The sequence below is a fragment of the Dipodomys merriami genome, unplaced genomic scaffold (assembly GCF_024711535.1).
Source record: "Dipodomys merriami isolate MVZ:Mamm:240054 unplaced genomic scaffold, mDipMer1.0.p SCAF_27, whole genome shotgun sequence".
In the NCBI taxonomy this organism is placed as follows: domain Eukaryota; kingdom Metazoa; phylum Chordata; class Mammalia; order Rodentia; family Heteromyidae; genus Dipodomys; species Dipodomys merriami.
Window position 1 is genome coordinate 7,001,123 of NW_027204159.1, and position 22,178 is coordinate 7,023,300.

At 45.1% G+C, this 22,178-nt stretch overlaps 1 protein-coding gene across 1 annotated transcript in view; it reads left to right on the forward strand.

The window, feature by feature from the left end:
* Positions 1-20,090, forward strand: part of Psd2 (pleckstrin and Sec7 domain containing 2) — a 51,178-nt gene extending 31,088 nt beyond the window's left edge. The window contains exons 8-15 of the mRNA XM_070036157.1: positions 7,012-7,101; positions 8,296-8,339; positions 8,963-9,153; positions 9,342-9,412; positions 10,379-10,536; positions 11,451-11,595; positions 14,431-14,574; positions 17,920-20,090. Of these exons, the coding sequence (XP_069892258.1) occupies positions 7,012-7,101; positions 8,296-8,339; positions 8,963-9,153; positions 9,342-9,412; positions 10,379-10,536; positions 11,451-11,595; positions 14,431-14,574; positions 17,920-18,129 (1,053 nt within the window). The 3' untranslated portion in view covers positions 18,130-20,090. The remainder of the gene's footprint in view (positions 1-7,011; positions 7,102-8,295; positions 8,340-8,962; positions 9,154-9,341; positions 9,413-10,378; positions 10,537-11,450; positions 11,596-14,430; positions 14,575-17,919) is intronic.
* Positions 20,091-22,178: the final 2,088 nt, after the last annotated feature.

Genomic DNA, 22,178 nt, shown 5'->3' on the forward strand with positions numbered 1-22,178 from the left:
ACAACTTGATTTATTTCAGCCCTTGGGTTGCTTTTGCTTGAAGAACAGCTGTGGAATCGCTGGTGGGATGGGGTGGCAGCAGGAAGGGGCACGATGGCGTCAGACTTGAGAGACAGATGCAGGGATTTGGCTACAGTCATGAAGGCCATTCTGAGATATGACAGAACCTCACACAAGAATGTTAAAAGGCTACCAAGTGTAATTAAGGTTTAGTCAGGATTTGCATAGAGTTCCTTCCAAGATGACAGCTGCTTTCTTCATGCTTGGCCTCTTATCCTTCTTCTGAAATCAGTCTTAAATAGGCTAGAATTGTTCTGACCTCTGGGCTGTATGCAGAGGTCATGCTGGACCTGTGGGAAAAGGCATGGCTTCTCTGGGTTCAAGTTTCACTACCTGGATGATGGCCTGGGTGGTACCCCAGTCCTACCAGCTGCTATGCGAGGCAGGAAGATGGACTTAAGGGAATGGTCACCCGGCTTGAGAGCCACCGGCCAGCCCTGGGATAGAGCTGTGGGCCAGATGGATTGTGAATTGTTTTTGCTGGAAGACAGCAGTAGTGAGAAAGTCTAAAGGCCCTAGGCAGCCTGGGAGACTCTGCTGATCCAAGAGGAAGTGGGAGGGAAGAGGAAATGGGAACTCAGAGGTCTTAAACTACTTCTTCAAGAGCTTTGAGTGGCCCGAATACCTTGAGTACATGTGTTTTATTTCCCCCCAATACAAGGCTTTTTGCATTGTTGTCTAATACACACACATATGTATATATGTTGTGAGTGTGGCTTGAACTCAGAGCCTGTGAACTCAGCCTTGAACTCAGCTTTTGTGCTCAAGGCTAGTGCTCTACCACTTTGAGCCACATCTCAACTTCCAGTTTTCTTGTGGTTAATTGAACATAAGAGTTTCATGGACTTTCCTGCCCAGGTTGACTTCTAACCATGATCCTCAGGTCTCAGCTTCCTGAGTTGCTAGGATTACAAGTGTGAGTCACCAACACCCAGCTATTATTACTATATTTTAAAGCAGATAACTTACTTAGGTTGATATCATTTTGCAATTTGTTGACTCTTGCTTTTGAGCCTAGAGAGTCAGTAAATGTCAGTAAACATTTCCTTCGGACTTAGAAAGAACTCTGTTGTATAGTTGGTGGTATTCTACATGTGTCAATTTGGCCAAGAACTTTTGTGTTGTAAAAATTTTCTGTCTCCTTACTGATTTATTTTATTGTGGTAAAACACACATAGCATAGAACTTACTATTTTATCCATTTTAAATCCCAATATTTAGTGACATTAAGAACATCAATCACGTCTAATCATCCACTACTAGGTAGTATCAGTATTTTTTCATCTCCTCAAAAAGAAACCTCACACCTACAAGCACTCTCACCCGATCACTTCCTTTGCTTTGCCCCTGACAATTGCTGATCTGCTTTCTTGACTCATAGTATCTGCCTTTCTGTGTCTGGCTTATTTCACGGGACATGTATTCAAGGTGAATCCATCCATATTGTAGCACGTATCATTACTTCATCTTTTATCACCAGATAATATTCTATTGCATGTTTGTAACACATATAGCATGTATGGATATGTTAGTACATACTTGTTTTTTTTGTTTTTGTTTTTACTCTCTCTTTCATACTACTGGAATTTGAATTCAGGACCTTACACTTGTTAGGCAGACATCTACCATTGGAGCCATGTTACCAGTCCTTTTTGTGTTAGGCCTTTCTTTATTACCCAGCTGACCCTTCTATTTGTGCTTCTCCACGTCACTGGGATGAAGGTGCATACCACCATGCCCAGCCATTGCTTGAGATTAGATGTCATGAAATTTTATGCCTCAAATCTTAATCTTAATCTTCCCATTAACGCCTCCCAAGTAGTTAGGCTTATAGGCTTGAGCCATCACACCAAGCCGTTTCTACCTTTTGGTTAGTATGAGTATGATGCTATGAAAATTTGTGTACAAGTTTTTGCTTGAACATCTGTTTTCAGTTCTTTTGAGTATATACCTAGATAGGATTTACTGGTCCAGTGATAATTATAAGCTTAAAGTTTATAAGGAACTTCAAAGTATTTGCCACAGTCGATGGATAGTTTACTTTTTTCTTTTGAGATAGGATCGCTATATGTAACTTAGTCTAGTACTTTTGATCCTCTGCCTTAGCTTCCCCAGTGCTAGGCTTATAGGCATGTGCCACCATGCCTGTCGTCCTTTGCCTATTTATATTTTTACATTGTGTAACTTATTTATTTATTTTTTAACCATCCTGAGGCTTGAATTCATGTTCTGGGTGTTATCTCTGAACTTTTTTTGGTCAATCGTGGAGCTTGAACTCTGGGCCTAGGCCCTGTCCCTCAGCTCTTCAGCTCAAGGCTAGCGCTCTACTACTTGAGCCACAGAGCCACTTCCAGTTTTTGGTGTCTTATTGGAGATAAGAGTCTCTCAGACTTTCCTGCCTGGGCTGGCTTTGGACCACAATCCTCAGATCTCAGCATCCTGAGTAGCTAAGATTATAGGCATGAGCCACTGGTGCCTGGCTTCTCTGAGCTTTGCTTGCTCAAGGCTAGTGCTTTACCACTTGAGCCAGAACACCACTTCTGACTTTTTTTTGGTAGTTTATTGGAGATAAAAATCTCACAGACTTTACTGTCTGGGTTGGCTCCAAACCACAAGCCTCAGATTCTAGCCTTCTATGTATCTATGATTATAGATGGTGAGACACTAGTGCCTGATTTCTTTAAATTTTTTTAGTAATATAGTTTTGAGCATACAAATGTTTCACCTATTTGGTTAATTTTTTAACTTAATTTATTCTTGGAATAAATTGGAATTGTTATTTTCAATTTCATTTTCTGATTTCTAATTGCTGCTATGTAGAAATGCAACTAGATTTTGTAAATTGAACTTGTGTTTTGCAACTTTGCTGAAATCATTATTTAAATTTTTTTGTGTGATTTCTTTAGGATTTTTGCTATATAACTTCATGTCATCTGCAACAAGAGATAATTTTATTTCTTTCTAATTTGGATGCTTTGTTTATTTTTCTTGTCTAATTGCTTGTGCTAGGATTCTCAGTGCAATGTTGAATAGAAATGGAACAGACAGGCATTTTCCCTTTGTTCCTGATCTTAGGGAAGACATTCAATCACTGCTGAGTATGATGTCAGCTGCAGGCTATTTAAATGCATTTTTGGTCATTTAAAGATTTTTTTTTTCCATTCCTAGTTTGGTGGATACTTTGAATATTGTCAAATGCTTTTTCTACATCAATTGGAATAATAATAATGTATCTTCCCCTTTTGTTCTGTTAATGTGTTGTATTACATTGATAGATTTTTATGTATTGAGCCACCTTTACATTCTGAAAATATGTTCTGTTTGGCCACAGAGCCTAATCCTTTAAATATCCTATTGAATTGGTTTCCTGGTATTTTTTTTAAAGGATATTTTACATTTATATTCATAAGATTAGTGACCTTAAATTTTCTTTCCTTGTGATTTTTTTTTTTTTTTTTTTGTCAGTCATGGGGCTTGAACGCTGGGCTTGGGCACTGTCCCTCAGCTCTTCAGCTCAAGGCGAGTGCTCTACCACTTGAGCCACAGCGCCACTCCCAGTTTCTAGTGGTTTATTGGAGTCTCACGGAGTTTCTTGCCTGGTCTGGCTTTAAACCATGATCCTCAGATCTCAGCCTCCTGAGTAGCTAGGATTACAAGCCTGAGCCACCGACTCCGGGCTCCTTGTGATATTTTTGTCTAGCATTGCTGTCAGCACAATGCTGACCTTATGGAGTGAGTTGGGAAGTGTTCCTTCCTCTTTAGTTTTTTTTGAGGAAGGAATATTTTGAAAGGATTGTTGTTAATTTTCCTTAAAATGTTTTGGTGGTATTAAAGTTTGAACTCAGGACCTTCTGCTTGTTAGAAAGGTACTTTATCACTTGAATATTATATATAGTTCTTTTTGTGCTATCTATCTATCTATCTATCTATCTATCTATCTATCTATCTATCTATCTATCTATCTATCTATCTATCTATCTATCTATCTATCTATCTATCTAATCTGTCTATCTATTTTGTTGGTTATGGTGCTTGAAATCAGAATCTGGGCACTGTCCTTAAGCTTTTCGTTCAAGGCTAGCACTCTATTACGTTGAGCTACTGCTCCACTTCCAGTTTTCTGGTGGTTAATGAGTCTCCCAGGTTTTTCTACCATGCTAGCTTTGAACCAAGATTCTCAGATCTCAGCCTCCTGAGTAGCTAGGTGTGAGCTACCAACACCCAGCTATTTTAGTTGTTTAATTAAATTAATTAATTAATTAATTAATTTATTGTCAGTTGTGGGGTTTGAACTCTGGGCTTGGGTGCTATACCTGCACTCTTCAGCTCAAGGAGAATGCTCTACCACTTGAGCCACAGCACCACTTCTGGTTTTGTAGTGGTTTATTGGAGATCAGAGTCTCACGGACTTTCCTGCCTGGGCTGGCTTTGAACCATGATCTTTAGATCTCAGCCTCCTGAGTAGCTAGGATTACAGGCATGAGCCACCGGCACCCAGCTGCTTTAGTTATTTTTGAGATAAGGTCTGGTGTGTAAGTTAGGGCTGACCTGAACCATGATCCTCTTTTTTGTTTCCCAAGTAACTGGGATGCCACTGTGCCCAGCTTTTTATTAGCCGAGATGAGGGTCTTACAAACTTTTTACCAAGTCTGGCCGTGAACTGCAAGCCTTCTGTTCTTCTAAGCCGCTGGGATTACAAGCATGAGTCGCTGAGTCTGGCTTCTTTAAATGTTCTTTAAAATTCATCAAAGAGGCCATCTGATCTTTGGCTTTTCCCTGTGAAGTTTTAAATCATTGATTTAATCTTTATTTTTACTTGTTACAAGTCTTTAAAGATTTTCTATTTCTGCAGTGGCTCTAACCTGTAATCCTAGTGATTTGGGAGGTAGTTATACAGCGACTTCAGTTCAAAGATGGCCCATGGAAAAAGAAGTTTATGAGGCTCCATTTCAACCAATGGCTGAATGCAGTAGCTCATGTCTGTTGTGCCAGTTTTTTTTTGGTAAGCACAATTGTTGGAAGCAATGGCAGCTCCTGTCATCAAAGAGACATGAAGAAGCACAAATAAGAGGATCACAGCGTACATTGGCCCAGGCATAATGTGAGATCCTATTTCAAAATAATCAATGCAGGGACTGGGACTGTGGCATAGTGGTAAAGGGCTTGCCTAGCATGCATCAAGCCCTGAGTTTGATTCCTCAGTACCACATAAACAGAAAAAGGGTACTGTGGCTCAAGTGGTGGAATGCTAGCCTTGAGCAAAAGAAGCTCAGAGACAGTGCCCAGGACCTGAGTTCAAACCCCAGGACTGGCAAAAAAAATTAATGTAAAAAGGGGCCACAAGCATGGCTCAAGTGGTAGAGTACCTGCCTAGCAAGAACAAGGCTCTAAATTCAATCCCCAGTATTTTCACCAACAAAGTGCCTACCTACACCATTGTTTTCTAAATCATTTCTATGGTGTGTAAATATCCTATGTGATGTGAATAGATTATCTTTGTTAAAATGATGCCAAGATCAATAAATTTGAGGATATGAGCATTAAATTCTTTCCTTGCAGAACCCAATACACATAGCCTGTTAAAAACCCTACAATGTATTCATAAACTTGATTATGATATTCTTTTTTGAGCTGAGCACTGGTGGCTCATGCCTGAAATCATAGCTACTCAGGAGGCTGAGGTCTGAGATTACGGTTTGACGCCAGTCCAGGCAGAGTCTCTTATCTCTAATCAGCCCCATAAAACCCAGAAGTGGAGCTGTGGCCTAAATGGCAGAATGCTAGCCTTAAACAAAAAAGCTCAGGGATAGCACCCAGGCCCTGAGTTCAAGCTCCAGTATTGGCACAAAAAATTATTTTTTGAAGCTGGATTGAAGTTATGGCTTATGTGGTAGAGTGCCAGCCAAGTAAACAAGATGATCAAATTCAAGACCCTGAGTTCAAACCCTAATACTTGCAAAAACAAGGTATGTACATATGTATATATACACATATTTGTACTTATGTATGTATATCATTTATTTATTTATTTCCATCTTATGTGATACCATGGTTCTGCAACTAAATCTGGGGAACACTGCCTGTAGCAAACCCAAATCCACAACATGTCACAAAGAGGAGGACCACCTTGTGCTTCCTGATATGTGAAGGAATCAAGGAGAATCTGAAAGTGCGACTCTCAAGTGGTGGCTTTGGAGCTGGCAAGCTCTTTCACTACTCAGTGGTTAACCAAAGTCAAACCTTGGGACCACAGCTCTTTGTACATCCAGGGGTGAAGGTTTTCTTTCTGTCGGCCCAGTATAGCATGGGGCAACCATATGTGTTGGTGGAAACTGATATTTGGTTTCATGAGACCAAACTCTCCCTGATTTTACCTCTTGGAGGTCTTGCTGCCCTTCTGTGCAGGTGAGAGGGTGAGGCGGTTGTGGCGGAATACACAGAGCTTCGGCTCAGGAGCCAAGAGGCCTGGGTTCAAGTCCTGGTGATGAGTGACCTTGGGAGAGTTAAGCCTGGAGGAGCGGGTGAGCGTGTGGACTTTGATGTCAGACACACTTGGCCTTTCCACATCCTTGCTGTGTGATCATAGGCACATCAGTCACCCCACTGCACCCTGTTTCCTTACCCTGTGGTGAGAAGGAAATAAGATACTGCATGTCATACACAATGTCTGGAAGAGAGTAGGCAGCTGGCAAATGTCAACTATTCCAGTGCCTCTTCCATCTGGGTTTGAAGAGAACTCTAACCTTTCACTGATGCTTAACAATCAGGTAGACTCTTGAATGTGAAGAGGAGTTCTGAAAACTCTTAGAAACAAAGGAACATTCAGAATGCTTTAGTCTTCTTACTGTCCTTGATGCTGCCTCATTCCCTCTGAATGGAATGGGCAGGGCAGGGTGTGAAGGCCTCACCAGCCTTTTTGGACTCTTAGACAGAACCATTTCTCCATTACAGAACATTGGCAAGAAGATGTCCTGCCAGCAATTCATTGCCAACTTGGACCAGCTGAATGATGGCCAAGATTTTGCCAAAGACCTGCTGAAGGTATTATCTATTGTGGATTCCCATCCTCCCAGCTGTGTCAAAGTGGGTTTAGAGAAGTCTCTGCCCCCTGAAATCTTAACATTCCAGGCCCTTAATGCTGGGGGCAAGACTACCATGACCTTGGGGGCAGAACTAGAGACCATCCATCTCCACAGTTGGCTATCCTGTGTTCCTGGACTGAGGTAGAGGGGTAGGCTTTGTGATATTTGTGTTAGATGCTCTAGTTGTCACCATCACCTTCACAGTAATCACCATCACTGCTACCATCACAGCTGTATTCCCCATTGTCCCCTCCTTTACTGCCACCATCACCACCATTCATCCCTCTGACATCACCAAGGATGAAAGGAAACAGTTTCCTTTTGAAGGCTAGGGTAGAGTTCTGGCTTTTCTAACTTTGTCAGTTCTACACTTTGGAGAAAGAAGAGAAAGATTTCTTTTGGAGGGAGGGAGATCAGGAATTCATTTTTAGATAGTTGATTTTAACAACATGATGGTGCCAGGAGGGGAGTTGAATAGAATCCAGAGGTAAAATTTTATTATGTGGCAATTAAAAATAAAGCTAAAAAAGAGAACATGATCTCTTTTCTCACTATAATTACCTTCCTCTCCATTCAGAAGCACTCGTTACAAACATACTCATGAGATCAAACCATCACCCATCTATTCACTTCTTGCCAACTACTAATCTTCTACCCATTATTATTCACTCACTCATTTTTCCTGTGCATGCATTCTCAGGAGAAAAATTTTAATAACTCTCGTACTTAAGTACCTACCCACTCCTCCATCACCTGTTCATATACCCTAACTCTCATAAATCACTCATTCACCCACCTCTCACCTATTCATCCTCCATCCATCCATCCATCCATCCATCCTCCCAACCATTCATTCACTATATTGAGAATTTACAGTATGCTGAGTTCTAGACCATGCACTGGAGATTTAGTGGCAAACATGACAAACCACTCTTGCCCTTATGAAGCTCAGTCTCCTGGGGTGGGGGCAGACAATAAATGACAATATCATGTATCCATACATCCAACCATCCACTCATTTGTCCATCACACCAACCAGTATGGATCACTTTGCCCCATTAGCTGGAACTATGCTTCCTTACTACACCTTACTGAGGTAGATGGAGAGTACTTTGAATCTTGGCCTGAATTCCTCTCTTCTCCCCTCTCTCAGACTCTTTACAACTCCATCAAGAATGAAAAGCTGGAATGGGCCATGTGAGTAGTGCCCATGGGCACAGGTATGGGGAGACTGCATCTCTGGGAGAGGGAGTGGCTGGGGATTCAGGTTAGTCACGCTGACCACTCTCCATGGTGCTGATTTCTCCCAACCCAGGGCCCTGACCACCCCTGACCAGCTGCTAGTCCAACTCATGGTAGAATTCACTTTGAGCTAATTCTTTGACTTGATTAAAAGTGTGCAATGCAGAACTAGAGGTATAGCTTAAGTAGTAGAGTTCCAGGTATGAACAAAACTTTGAGTAAGAGCTTAGGGCTCCAAGTTCAAGCCCCAGCCTGACAAGAAAAAAAAATTGTGTTTACATTGCTATGGAATAGACTGAACTATAGACCTAGTTCTATGATGTCCACTGCTGGTTTTGAGGAGAAGGTGATGGTGAAATCTTCAACTTGTGATCAAGAGTAAGGATGATCTTAGAAGTCCTAAATCAAAGATCAGAGGTCAAGGATCAATGATCTGGATCTGTGGTGTGGAATCTCCTTATTTCAGCCTGTCATGGCTGGCTGCCCTTCCCCTCTGACCCTAGCTTCCAGGGGGTGTTGGGTGGGATATGGGGCTGAGGCCTCTCTGGAAGTGGTGCTTAGGCCTGGTACCTTCCTAGAGATGAGGATGAGCTGAGGAAATCCCTGTCTGAGCTGGTGGATGACAAGTTTGGGACAGGCACGAAAAAAGTGACACGGATCCTGGATGGCAGAAATCCCTTCCTGGATGTCCCACAGGCTCTCAGTGCTACTACCTACAAGCATGGCGTGCTGACCCGGAAGACTCATGCTGACATGGATGGCAAGAGGAGTGGGTGTCAGGCTGGGGAAGGGGGCATGGGAGGGATTCTCACAGAGGAAGGCCCACCTTTTGGCCCCTCCTTTGGGGATGAGCACATGGGTGGACGTGGCAGGGCTGGGGGAAGTCTGGATGGGGGAGGCAGGGTTGGAGATGGTGGAGTGGCTGGTGGCAGACACACTCCCCATGTCTCTCCTCAGCTCCCCGTGGGAGGCGTGGCTGGAAGAAATTCTATGCTGTTCTCAAAGGGACTATCTTGTACCTGCAGAAGGTGAGAGACTGCCCCCTAGAGGTTTTGTTTTTGTTTTGTTCTGATCCTGGGGCTTGAAATCAGGGCCTGGGTGCTGTCCCTGAGTGTTTTTGTTTTTGTTTTTGTTTTTGTTTTTTCCCCTAAGGCTAGCACTCCACCACTTGAGCTACAGCTTTACTTCTGGCTTTTTGGTGGTTAATTGGACTTCTGTGCCTGAGCTGACTGTAACCCGCCATCCTCAGATCTTAACCTCCTGAGTAGCTAGGATTGCAGGTGTGAACTCCCAGCTCCCAGCCTGCCGGAGTTCTTACCCAGGAAGGGCCGGCTCAGTCTTACCCAGCTTTACTTTGTGGTGTTCAGCTCTGCTTGGAAGGGCCTAGGACCTAGAGTCCTACTTGGGCTCACTAAGGGGTCTGAAGCTTTGGGGGAAGGGTATGTGAAATGCTCAGGGGCTCAATGTATAGCCAGCATCAGGCATCTGGGGTACAGGGGAGGGGATTTGGAGAGAGATTCTTTTATCTTTTTGGTACTGGGTTTGAACTCTTTTCCTCATGCTTCCTAGGCAAGACCTTTTTGCTTTAGTTATTTTTTTGGTAGGGTCTTGCATTTTTGCCTGGACTGGCTTTGGACCTTGATCCTCTTAACCTCTGCCTCTTGCTTGAATAACTTGGAGTACAGGCATGTGCCACCACAGCTGGCTTTTTTTTTGTGTCCCTAACTTTATATCCACCTGGACCTCAACTACAAGCCTCCTATTTCTATCACGCAAAGTTAGCTGGAATAACAGGTATGAGTCAACTCTGAGTGAACACCTTCCTCCCCCTCAGACTGGGACTCAAACTCGGTATCTGACACTGTTGCTCATTGGCTGGAGCTCTGCCACATGAACCTTGCCTCCAATCCCTGGAATGTTTCTTGTTGGGATAGGATGTATGGGGCAATAAGTTGGAGCCTTATAATGACAGAGTACCCCCTTCCCACCCCCAGGATGAATACAGACCTGACAAGGCTCTGTCAGAGGGTGACTTGAAGAATGCCATTCGTGTACATCATGCGCTGGCCACCAGAGCTTCTGACTACAGCAAGAAGTCCAATGTGCTCAAGCTGAAGACAGCTGACTGGAGGGTCTTCCTCTTCCAGGCACCGTAAGTAGGTGCTGGAGCCCTTCCTTGCCACATGGGCTCAAGGCCTGCAGCATTAGCCTGCACATGCCACTCTCCTGGCATCTTAGGCTGGACGCCTCAACTTCCTCTTCACCTCAGCCTCAGTGTGTGTGTGTGTGTGTGTGTGTGTGTGTGTGTGTGTGTGTGTGTGTGTGTGTGTGTGTGTGTGTGTGTGTGTGTGTGTGTGTGTGCGCGCGCCTGACACAGACTAACAGATCCTCCAAAGCAGTGGTTCTCAAAGTGTGGTACCCTTACCGTCATCTGAAACTGGCCCCAACTTTGGCCCTCTGAATCAGAAATCTGACTGGGCTTTAGCAAAGCCTGCAGGTGTTGCTAAGGTCCTTGAAGTATGGGATGACAGAAACTATGAATCGTTGATTGTAAGTTTCAGGGTTCAATGGGAAAGAGCTCCTAAATTGACCCGGAAGGCCTGCCCTCCACTCCACTGCACCCTATCCTTCTGTGATTTGAAATTGGGGTTTTTGTATCTCACATGAGCTTCAAAGGAGGACTAGTGGGTGAGGCTGGGGGACCAGAGTCTAAGTGCTGGGTAGGTGGTGAGGGCAGGCCAGCAGGGCTGCAAAGGAGCCATAACTTACCCACTGCCGCTAATGAGTTCCTGAGCCTTAGAGCCATTAGTGTAGACCTGGCCAGGGTGATTTTCACAGGGAAGGTCTGGTCTTCCTGGGAACTGGCACAAAACGGAAGCTCCCACAGCTCTGACTAGGCCTAATCAGTTATCCACTTATCCTTCCTCCTTCCTTTTCCATTCATACACTGTTCCCAGAGCCTGGTTTGATCCTGGGCAGCAGGTGTGGCGGAGGTGGGTGGAGGGAGTGGCTAGGGAATTCTATTGTGAGAAGCCAGCACCCTTGCCTTGCCTCTACTGTCCCCAGAAGCAAGGAAGAAATGCTCTCTTGGATCCTGAGGATCAATCTGGTAGCTGCCATCTTCTCAGCCCCGGCCTTCCCGGCAGCTGTCAGCTCCATGAAGAAGTTCTGTCGGCCGCTGCTGCCCTCCTGCACCACTCGCCTTTGCCAGGTACAAGCCCTGAGATCACAACGCCACCTTCCCAGCTTGATGCCCCAACCCAGCTCCCTCTCCATTGTCAGCCCTACCCCAGCTCCTTCTCTAGGGCCTGGTCCTAGGCTGAGGGCAGATACTTCCACAAATTCCAGCACACCTCACTCCTGTTGTAGATTGGAAGACAGGCCATACACCGCACACCATGCACCACACAGATACCCGCCTGTGCTGTGGTGGATGGCACAGGCAAGTGTCTCTGCCAATGGCTATGCAGCTCTATGGGTCTCCAGTATTGTGTACATTGGACATGGATTTGAGGGGATGTATGTCTTAGGGAGCTAGGGACAGGTAAGCCTTGACTGACCCTTTATCCAGTGCTTTCTAAAAAAAAATCACTACAGGTTAGTGATATTCCCTCCATTATTTCCGTACATGCACACAATGTGCATTGATCATGTACATCCACCTGTCTTCTATCCCCACCACACCACTCCTCTCCTCTCCAAAGTCATCTTTTTGTTTACATGCAAGAAAGAGAACATGGACTGGAAATGTGGCTTAGTGGTAGAGTGCTTGCCTAGCATGAGTGAAGCCCTCGGTTCGATTCTTCAGTACCACATAAACAGAGAAAGCCAGAAATGCTGCTGTGCCTCAAGTGGTAAACGCTAGCCTTAAGCAAAAAGAAGCTTGGGGACAGTGTCTGGGGCCCTGAGTTCAAGCCCCAGGACTGGCAAAAAAAGAAAAAGAAAAAAAAAGAAAGAGAACATGTTTGTCTTCCCATGCCTGGCTTCTTTTGCTTAACAAGATATTATGCTCTTGCTCAGCTTTTTTGCTCACAGCTGGAGCTCTACCATGCCTCTATCCCAGCTTTTTTCGGTTGGTCATGGGGCCTGAACTTGACCTGGGTACTGTCCCTCAGCTCTTCAGCTCAAGGCTAGTGCTCTACCACAGTGCCAGTTCCGGCTTTGTCTACTTATGTGGTGCTGAGGAATCAAACCCAGGGCCTCATGCATGCAAGACAAGCACTCTACCACTGAGCTACCTTCCCAGCACCATCCCAGCTTTTTTGTGGGTAATTGGAGATGGACTTTTATGCCTGGGCTGGCTTCAAATCATAATCCTTAGATCTCATCTTGAGTAGCTAGGATTATAGGTATAAGCTACTTATATTTATTCATCCATCAGTTGATAGACACCTATACCTGTTGCATAATAGTATATAATAATAGTATATAATAATATATAGTATATATTAATATATAATAATATGTTAATATATAGTATATAATAATATATGATATATGATATATGAATAGTGCCATACTAAACATGGGTGTGTAGGTATTTCTATTGTATGCCAAATTACATTCTTTTGGATATGTGCCAGTGAATGTAAAACAGGATCATATGGTAGTCCTAGTTAAGTTTTTTGAAGAATCTTTGTACTAACTTCTACAATGGATGCACTAATTTATATTCCCACCAACAGTTATAAGAGTTACCATTCCTCCACATCTTCATTAGCATTTGTTATTTATTTATTTATTTATTTAATTTTTTTTTTTTTTTGCGTCCGGTCGTGGGGCCTGAACTCTGGGCCTGGGCGCTGTCCCTCAGCTCTTCAGCTCAAGGCTAGTGCTCTACCACTTGAGCCACAGCACCACTTCCGGCTTTTTTCTTTTTGCTTATGTGGTGCTGAGGAATCGAACTCAAGGCCTCAGGCTTGCAAGGCAAGCGCTCTACCACTGAGCCACCTTCCCAGCCCATTGTTATTTATTTTTTAAAATTGATTGATTGCCAGTATTCAGGGATCTCATGCTCACTTGGCTTACTTGCTCACTCATGATTGTGTTCTACCGCTTGAATCACATCTCTGCCTGATTTTGTTGTTGTTGGTTAACTGGAGTCTCATGGACTTTTCTAACCTCAGCTGGTTTGAACTGTGATCCTCCAGCTCTCAGCCTCCTGAGTACCAAGTACTACAGGTGTGAGCCATCAACACCCAGGTTTATTCTATTAATGAACTTTTTTGATAACACTCAGTTCTCTTATGATGGCTTCACTGATCCTGAAATGTTTTATTTGTAATCGTACCCAACCCCCCCCCCCCGCCATCTCATCAATACTCCAGGATTCAGAGTTTTGGGAGAGGAAAGAATAAATGATGGGCTAGAATTGGCAAAGATCCTGGGAAGCTCCGAACATTGTCTTTGTCAGCCTTTGGACCATTGTCTCTCCATGAAGCTCTAGGGGAGACAGGGTGTCTACATTGGCTTAAAGCCAATGTGTGTGCACATACACAATTAGCCACACTACATCCATACACATGTATCTACATACATATACTGCCTAGCCACACATACACACTCAGGACACTTACACATGTGCACTGCACAAAGGAGCCTGGCTGTACAGTGGTGGGTGGCATGTGTGTGTTCGTGTCTGTAAGTGACAGTGTGTCTGACTTTGGGTGTGATCCTGGGTCTGCGACCAGTAACATGAATCTGAGAATGACTATGAGAGAATGTGTATATTGCATACCTTCAACAGGGAAACAAGGCCGGGCTGACCCCTTAGCCCAGTGTCTCTGTGCACATGGGAGACTTCTATGGGCCAGGGGTGTGTCTGGGTAGTGTGAAGGTCTCTCACATCTTGATCAGGATGAATGTTGAGAGAGCTAAGTGTGTATGTCCCTTGTCCTTGGTAGGAAGGGAGAAAGGAGGATCTAGAGCTTGGCTCTACCCCCATGGCTTTAGGGACCCTGGCAGCCTCATTAGAGCTTAGACTGGTTAGACTTATCCCTGTGGCATCCAAGAGTTAGGCCTCAAGGTCCGGGGCTTGTCTTTGCAGGAGGAGCAGCTGCGGTCTCATGAGAATAAGCTGAGGCAGGTGACTGCAGAGCTGGCTGAGCACAAGTGTCACCCAGTGGAGAAGGGCCTCAAGTCCAAGGAGGCAGAGGAATACCGGCTGAAGGAGCATTATCTCACGTTTGAGGTGGGCCTCCCACAGGTGGATGGTGAGAGTAAGGGCTTGGGCCAGAGGAGACCAGCTCCTGTCCTCCACCTCCACCCACAGCATCCTTTTAAAGCTAGGGGCTCCTGATCAGGGAGTTTCTCACTTTGGGGGCTCCTCTGAAGCAGCTATAATCTAATCACGAATCACAGCCTCCCACTCTCCAGCTGTCAAATGCTCATCAATTGTACCTCACCTAGGTTTCTTCAAGAGCACCAGAGGGACTCAATGTACGTACCACCTTTCCAGGCCCCTCTCTGACCGCCACCTCCCACAAAACTCTCAGTCTGTGTCCCTGCTGATTTCCCCACCTTTGGCTTGATTTTTCCTCTTGAGCATACACTTAGCAAACAGCAATTTATTCTTTTCTTCTTTGTCTCCTTTTTCTCCCTCCTGTCTTTTCTGCCCACCACCCTGATTCTGCCTCCCGATGCTATGCAGAGGGGGCTAAGTGTCACCTTTGTTGGGTGAAGGATAAGATGTCAGATTGAGGGAGGAAGATAAGAAGCAATTGTCCTGTAGATGTGGATAGGCAGGCAGGGGGGCTGGCTGGCTGGCTGGTAGGCAGGCAGGCAGGCAGGCAGGCAGGCAGACAGACAGACAGACAGACAGACAGACAGACAGAAGGGCCAAGAGTAATCCAATAGTCTCAGAGCAGGAAGATTAGGCATCATGAATCTTAGTCTCTAGATTTCAATATTCTTTTCCTCCTCCTCCTCCTCCTCTTCCTCTTCCTCCTCCTGCTTCTCCTCCTCCTCCTTCTCCTCTTCTTCCTCCTCCTTCTTCAACTCTTCCTCTAGTACTGAGTTGAACTCAGGGCCCAAAACTTAATATCATTGTCTACCACTTGAGCCATATCCCCAACCCTTTGCACTTCAGTTATTTTTCAAATAGAGTCTCGAGGTTTTTGCCTAGGCCTTCCTCGACTGGCTCATCCTATATATGTTTTCCACATAATTAGAGTAACAGGTGTGGACCACCATGCATAATTTTTTATTGGCTTAGATGTGTCTCAAGTACTTTCCTCTCTCCCCCCCTAGTGTCAAACTATAATCCTCCATATCCCTGCCTCCTGAGCAGCTGGGATTCTGTAATCCCATGAGCCATGGTACCTGGGTCCATACTGCTTTTGGTTAAGATGTGCAGGAAAGTTTCTAGGAAAGACCTTAAACTTTTGAAAAGCACAGAACTTGGTAGCTTTAGGAAGTTTTCTCCCATGTACTTTGATGGGAAAAGCTAGAATGGACTGACCTGCTGGTGTTCTTTTTTTTTTTTGGTCCGGTCATGGGGCCTGAACTCTGGGCCTGGGCGCTGTCTCTCAGCTCTTCAGCTCAACGCTAGCACTCTACCACGTGAGCCACAGCACCACTTCTGGCTTTTTTCTTTTTGCTTATGTGGTGCTGAGGAATCGAACCCAGGGCCTCATGCATGCAAGGCAAGCGCTCTACCACTGAGCCACCTTCCCAGCCCCCTGCTGGTGTTCTTATATTCCACTTGTATTTACTGACTTTGAGAAAAGGGCTCTGTTGCTACCCCTACTTTACAGATGGGGAAGCTGAAGCTTTGAGAGGTCAGAGCACTTGCCTGAGGTGATGGTTAAGGATGCAGGAATGAGGGTGCTAACCCAGATGACTAGAGCTCCAGAGCCCTGGTCTTTCTCATTGTTGCCTGGCTTGATGGAGGGGTGAAACCCAGCAGGCAGAAACTGGGGTGGGGATGAAAAGATCCCCTGAACTTTAATCTCTGGTCCTTCCAAGATATCAGCCTCTTCTGACTGTGGCAAGGGCCTCAAGTTCAGAGTCAAGATCCTCAGATACTGCTAAATCTCCCTCTTAGCCATTAAATTAATTTGTAACCTGTTTAATATTTTATGAATGTATTTATTTCTTTGTGCTCACAAGAATATGAGGGCATTGTCATTTAGATCTAATAGTTTTTTAATCAATTGATGTCTCATTACTATTTTAATTAGAAAAATTTATTTATTTATTTGCCAGTCTTGGGGCTTGAACTCAGGGCCTGAGCATTGTCTCTGAGCCTCTCTGTGCTCAAGGCTAGCACTCTACCACTTGAGCCAGCACCACATCTGGTGTTTTTCTCCATATGTGGTACTGAGGAATCAAACCCAGTGCTTCATGCATACTTAGGCAAGTACTCTACCACTAAGCCACATTCCCAGCCCCTTAATTAGAAAAATTTTAAATAGTGGTAAAACACATAACAAAATTTACTATCTTATTATTATTTTTTTGTTGGTTATGGTACTTGAACCCTGGGCCTGGGTGCCGTCCCTCAAATCTTCAGCTCAAGGCTAATGTTCTACTACTTGAGCTACAGCGCCACTTCCAGTTTTCTGGTGGTTAATTGGAGATGAGTCTCACGGACTTTCTTGCTTGGGCTGGCTTTGAACTGTGATCCTTAGATCTCAGCCTCCTGAGTAGCTAGGATTACAGAGGTGAGTCACTGACATCTAGCTCTTAATTATTTTAAATGTATGGGAAGGAAGTTTATTCATATTGTTGTGCAACCTATCTTCATACTTTTTTTTTGTTGCCAATCCGGGGGCTTGAACTCAGAGCCTGGACACTGTCCTTGAGCCCCTCTGTCTCAAGGCTAGTGCTCTACTACTTGAGCCACAGTGCCACTTCCGGCTTTTTCTGTTTATGTGGTACTAAGGAATCAAACCCAGGGCTTCATGCATGCTAGGCAAGCACTCTACTACTAAGCCACATTCCCAGCCCCCTCTATCTCCATACTTTTTCATAGTCCAACTTGAGACTCTATACTCATTAAACAATAATGCCTTATCTGATATGCGGAAGTCTCCTCGTCCTCCTCCTCCTCCTCCTCCTCCTCCTCCCCCTCCTCCCCCTCCTCCCCCTCCTCCCCCTCCTCCCCCTCCTCCCTTTCTCCTTCTCTGGCAATACTAGGTTGTGAACTTAGGGCCTCTTCCTTGCTAGGCTGATGTTCTGTTACTTGTGTCTGCACCTACTACCCCGCTGTTTGCTGTTTAATTAGAGATGGAGTCTAGTGAACTTTTTCTTGCCCTGACTCTTTTTGAACATCAATCCTCCAGATCTCAGCATCCTTGCTAACTAGGATTACAGGTGTGAGCCACCAGCAGCTGGCTGTATCTTTACTTTTGTTGCCTTTGGTTAGTAACATAAAAAAGATCACTGACAGCTCTTTATGGTTTATTTACTTTTTATTGGTTTGTGACAGCTTTTAAGTTAGGAAATCAGTCTTTTGTTATGTAAGATTCAACTCATCCCCCATTTTGTTGTGCCTTTTGATCTTGATTTTGGCCTTTCTCTGCCCTTTTCCCAGAAAAGCCGTTATGAGACCTATATCCATCTCCTGGCTGTGAAAGTCAAAGTGGGCTCAGATGATCTGGAGCGGATTGAGGCTCGGCTGGCCACCCTGGAAGGGGATGACCCTTCTCTCCGGAAGACACACTCAAGCCCTGCCCTCAGCCAGGGTCATGGGCCAGTGACTGGCAGCAAAACCACAAAGGATGCTCCTGGGCCTGATACTTAGCTGGTGTGGGCTTGCAGGCCCTGGAGACAGGCAAACACCCCCAGAGGGGTCAGTGAGCACAATTCCAGCCAGGAGCTGCTCAGACCAAGTTCCAGGCAGTTGATGGGTGACCAGAGCATTGTGGAGAACTCCGGGAGACAGAGCTGCCATTCATGGTTTTGGTCTTCTGGCATCCTGGGCCATTTCTGGCCTTGGACTCTCTCCCCAGCCCTGGCTGCCCTCCCACACAGGGTCTCTCTTTGTAGCCCAGGGTATGCATGCCCAGCGCTTCCTTATGGGAGAAGCTGAGGACCATTGCTTCCCCAGGCTCCCCTCTTCTCATCAAGCTCCTTTCTCATCTCCCATGTTTGTGAGGGCAGATCTGGATGACAGGTCTCAGATTGGACCCTCTTTTTGCTCCTCCTTCTCCTGAGTTGAACAGCAGCAGGTCTGCAGACCACCAGCACCGTCCTCTCCTCCCGGCAACCCTTGCAAAGGCCTGGTTCTTCTGCCTCACATCGCAATAATCTTGGGTCAGGCCTGAATCCGCTCAGTGCCAAACTGACACTACTTATGTGTGTGTTCACTTCTCTTTTCACCCATTGGGGCCACCATTGCCTCTTTTTTTTATACAGGCATCAATGTATATGTAATTGTATATATATATAAAAATTATATATATGGAATCCCTTTAAAGATGGGTTTGGAACCACTACCAGTTAGAGGAGGAAATTAGATGAAGGCAAAGCCTATTTCCAAGCTATGCCAGTTAGTAAGGATGGCTGCCATGGGGCCGTCTGTGGCCTAGATGCCTTGGGGAGGAAGACAGAGAAAGTGCTGAATTTTTCCTCTCTCAGCTTTTTTCCCTTAGACCTGAGAATCTCAACTGCTATTCTTGTTGAAGATTTGGGACTTCGTAGGATGTCTGTGGGTCATCTTTGCTGTCTGGTGTCCTGGAGGGTGGAGGTTATCATTTGCACCTGGGTCTTCATATGGGTACTGCCAGGTCTCTGAGCTCCAGTGATTGCCTCTGTACAGCCGGACTACACAGGAATAAAAGACATTCTGCCATTCTGCCTTGCAGAGTGGCACCTGTCACCAAGCCCCAAACTGTGTGGTAAGGGAAGATTATGGAAGCTGTTAAATTTTTGGTCTTGGGAAAAGGTGAAATGACAAGTTGCTGATTGTTATTTCTTGCATTTTTGTAGTGGATCAGAAGGACTTAGCTGAGGACAGATATGGGAAGAATAGAGATATTTGCCACGTGCTCATTGCAGTTTGGCATCTTTTAAGCCCTGCATTCCTCAGAACAGCAAGGGGGTGTGAGTATAGGTGACAGCACCCCTCCAATGTGGTTATGATGAGCCAGGCCTTCCTATTGTTTAATCAGATTAATTGTAGTTTGGCCAGATATTTGACCTAGGCAGTGACGTATTTAGTTAATAAGATAAGCCAGCTTGGCCACTAAGTACCTAACATTTACAAGCCCACTCACTTTTGATGCAGGGATGGGTGAGTACGTGGAGAGATGTAGTGATTTAAATCCAGATTATTTAACTTGGATCAGCTGAAGTGTGTTTTATAACCAAACCATCTGTCCTGTTCATTTTGCTCAGGGGGAAGTAGATGCTCATTTAAATGGAATTGGAAAGGCCTGAAAAAGCTCTCAATTCTTTCTCCATGCTGCCCTGAAGATCACTTCCTGAGGCAGGTGATGCTAGGCAGAGGGGTGGGCTTCCCTGAGCGAACACTACTGGTGCCTCCCATCAGTGAAAGCATTTTTTTTTTAGTTTGCTTCCTTAATTGTATAATTATTTATTTGTAAATTATATACATGTACTACTGTACTAAAAGACTATGTACATTACAAAACATACACCAAAATAGAAATTTTAAAAAAAAGATGAGATGAAAATAAATCTACATCAAAGTTCTAATTTTTTTTCCCCATTCTAATGGACTGTCCTGTCCTCTCCCCACCTCCCCTCATTTTTCTTGGGCTATCCAAACTCTGCTCCTAGCCAGATGCAGTGTATGGTCTTGGACAGTGGGGGTGGGGTGGGGTTAAGGGACTCCGGAGGGGCTGACCGTGGTTGACTGTCTCCTGTGCCTTTATCCTCTTAATTCAGTGAGTTCAATGATGTCCCTCATACCATGCTGGATGCTGGGGACAGTGGTGAGAAGCAAGCCAGCTCCTTGTCCTATGGGGCTCATAGTTTAATGGGGTGGGGAGAGAGGGACAGGCAGTTAGCATTGCTCTTTAGGACTTGGAGAGGGACTATGGAAAGAACCCAAGAAACCTCCTTCTAGAGAGAAGGAGGAATTTGGAAACTGAGGTGAAAACCGACCCAGGAAGCTACCCAAATGTCCTAAGTGTTCCAGAGGAGATGGTATGGAAGGGAAATGGATTACCTGGACTATAATGCTTCTTGAAAGGCCATCGTCAAGGGTCCCAAGGTGGAAATTAGGGAGGCAGAGTTGAATTTGATTTCAGGTCCCAACCATACCCACATATTGAATGGTGGGTGGTGTGAGAGACCCAGGGAATTATATTAGGGTCTAAGCCTCAGACTCTTTGTGATATGTTAGAATCCAGAGCAGATAATGAAGGTACTGAGTAGGTCAAGGTGTTCCCCAAGAGGTCATTGGGGATCATATAGAGATTGGTGGGTTCAGATAAGTGGTAGAGGAAGTTTCTTTTATCTTTTTTCCTCCCTCCCTCGTTTCCTTTCCTTTCCTTCCTTTCTTTCTGCCTGCCTGCCTGCTCCCTTCCTCCCTCCCTCCCTCCCTCCCTCCCTCCCTTCCTTCCTTCCTTCCTTTCCTTCCTTCCTTCCTTCCTTCCTTCCTTCCTTCCTTCCTTCCTTCCTTCCTTCCTTCCTTCCTTCCTCTCTTCCTTCCCTCCTTCCTTCCTTTCTGCCTTCCTTCCTTCCTTCCTTCCTTCCTTCCTTCCTTCCCTCCCTCCCTCCCCCCCCTCTCTCTTTCTTTCTTTTCTTTTTGTGCTGGCACTGGGACTTGAACTTAGGACCTTACACTCAGCTTTTTTGTTCAATGCACTCTACCACATGAGCCATACCTCCCCCTCTTGCTTTTTGCTAGTTAATTGGAGGTAAGAGTCTTGTGATGTTTCTGACCCACCTGGCTTCAAACCATGATCCTAAGATTCCAGCCTTAAACAGCTAGGATTATAGGCAGTAGAGATGGTTTCTGACTGAAAATTTAGAAGGCAACTTAGAGAAGAATCACAGGAGGACAATAAGCTGGATCAATGGGTTAGCTAAGGGATTGTGTGGAGTTGTTTTGGTATCTCATCAATGTCAAGGGTCACAAGGAAAGATTTCTGGCCCTCAGAATATTTCAAAGCCAGTAGCAAACTCAGAGACCATAGAAGGTTCTGGAAGAGGCCAGTGATCTACAAGTTTTCACTGTTCAGCTCCCTCCTTTTCCTGTTTCTTTGTAAAGAGTGCTTCTCCCAGTGCCCCATAATGAATACAATGACATGAGTTCTTAACTTTGCTTCATCACCTCCCTCTCATCCACTTCTAGATACACTGAATCATTTAAGGGTACAAGTCTTAGCAGACTGTCAACATCGCCATCAAGGTGACCACCTATTAAGTATCTCACAGGAGCATGCCCAGGTTTGTTGTCCATAATCTCCATACAGCCCTCTGATGTAGGCATTTGCATCAAAGTAGGTGGAGGAGATTTTTGCCAAAAGAAGTCACACAGTGAGGGGCAGAGCTGGCATTTGAACTCAGGCCTTTGCTACTGGTGCCTAAGCTCTCTCAAGTCTGAACCTCTTTCTCCCTCTCATCTTTAGATCTCTGACTATACCATCCCCAGGGCATTCGTGCTCATGCACACACAGGTACCCAGGTGTGCATGGCCTCCCTAGATCTTGGTGTTCTGCCTGGAACCTCCTGGTTCCTGGTGCTGGGCATTGATTTAATAAATTAGTTGATGAGGCAAAAGCCCCCCTCCCTTTTTATGTCAGTCCTGGGGCTTGAACTCAGGGCCTGAGCACTGTCCGCTTTTGCTCAAGGCTAGCGCTCTATCACTTGAGCCACAAC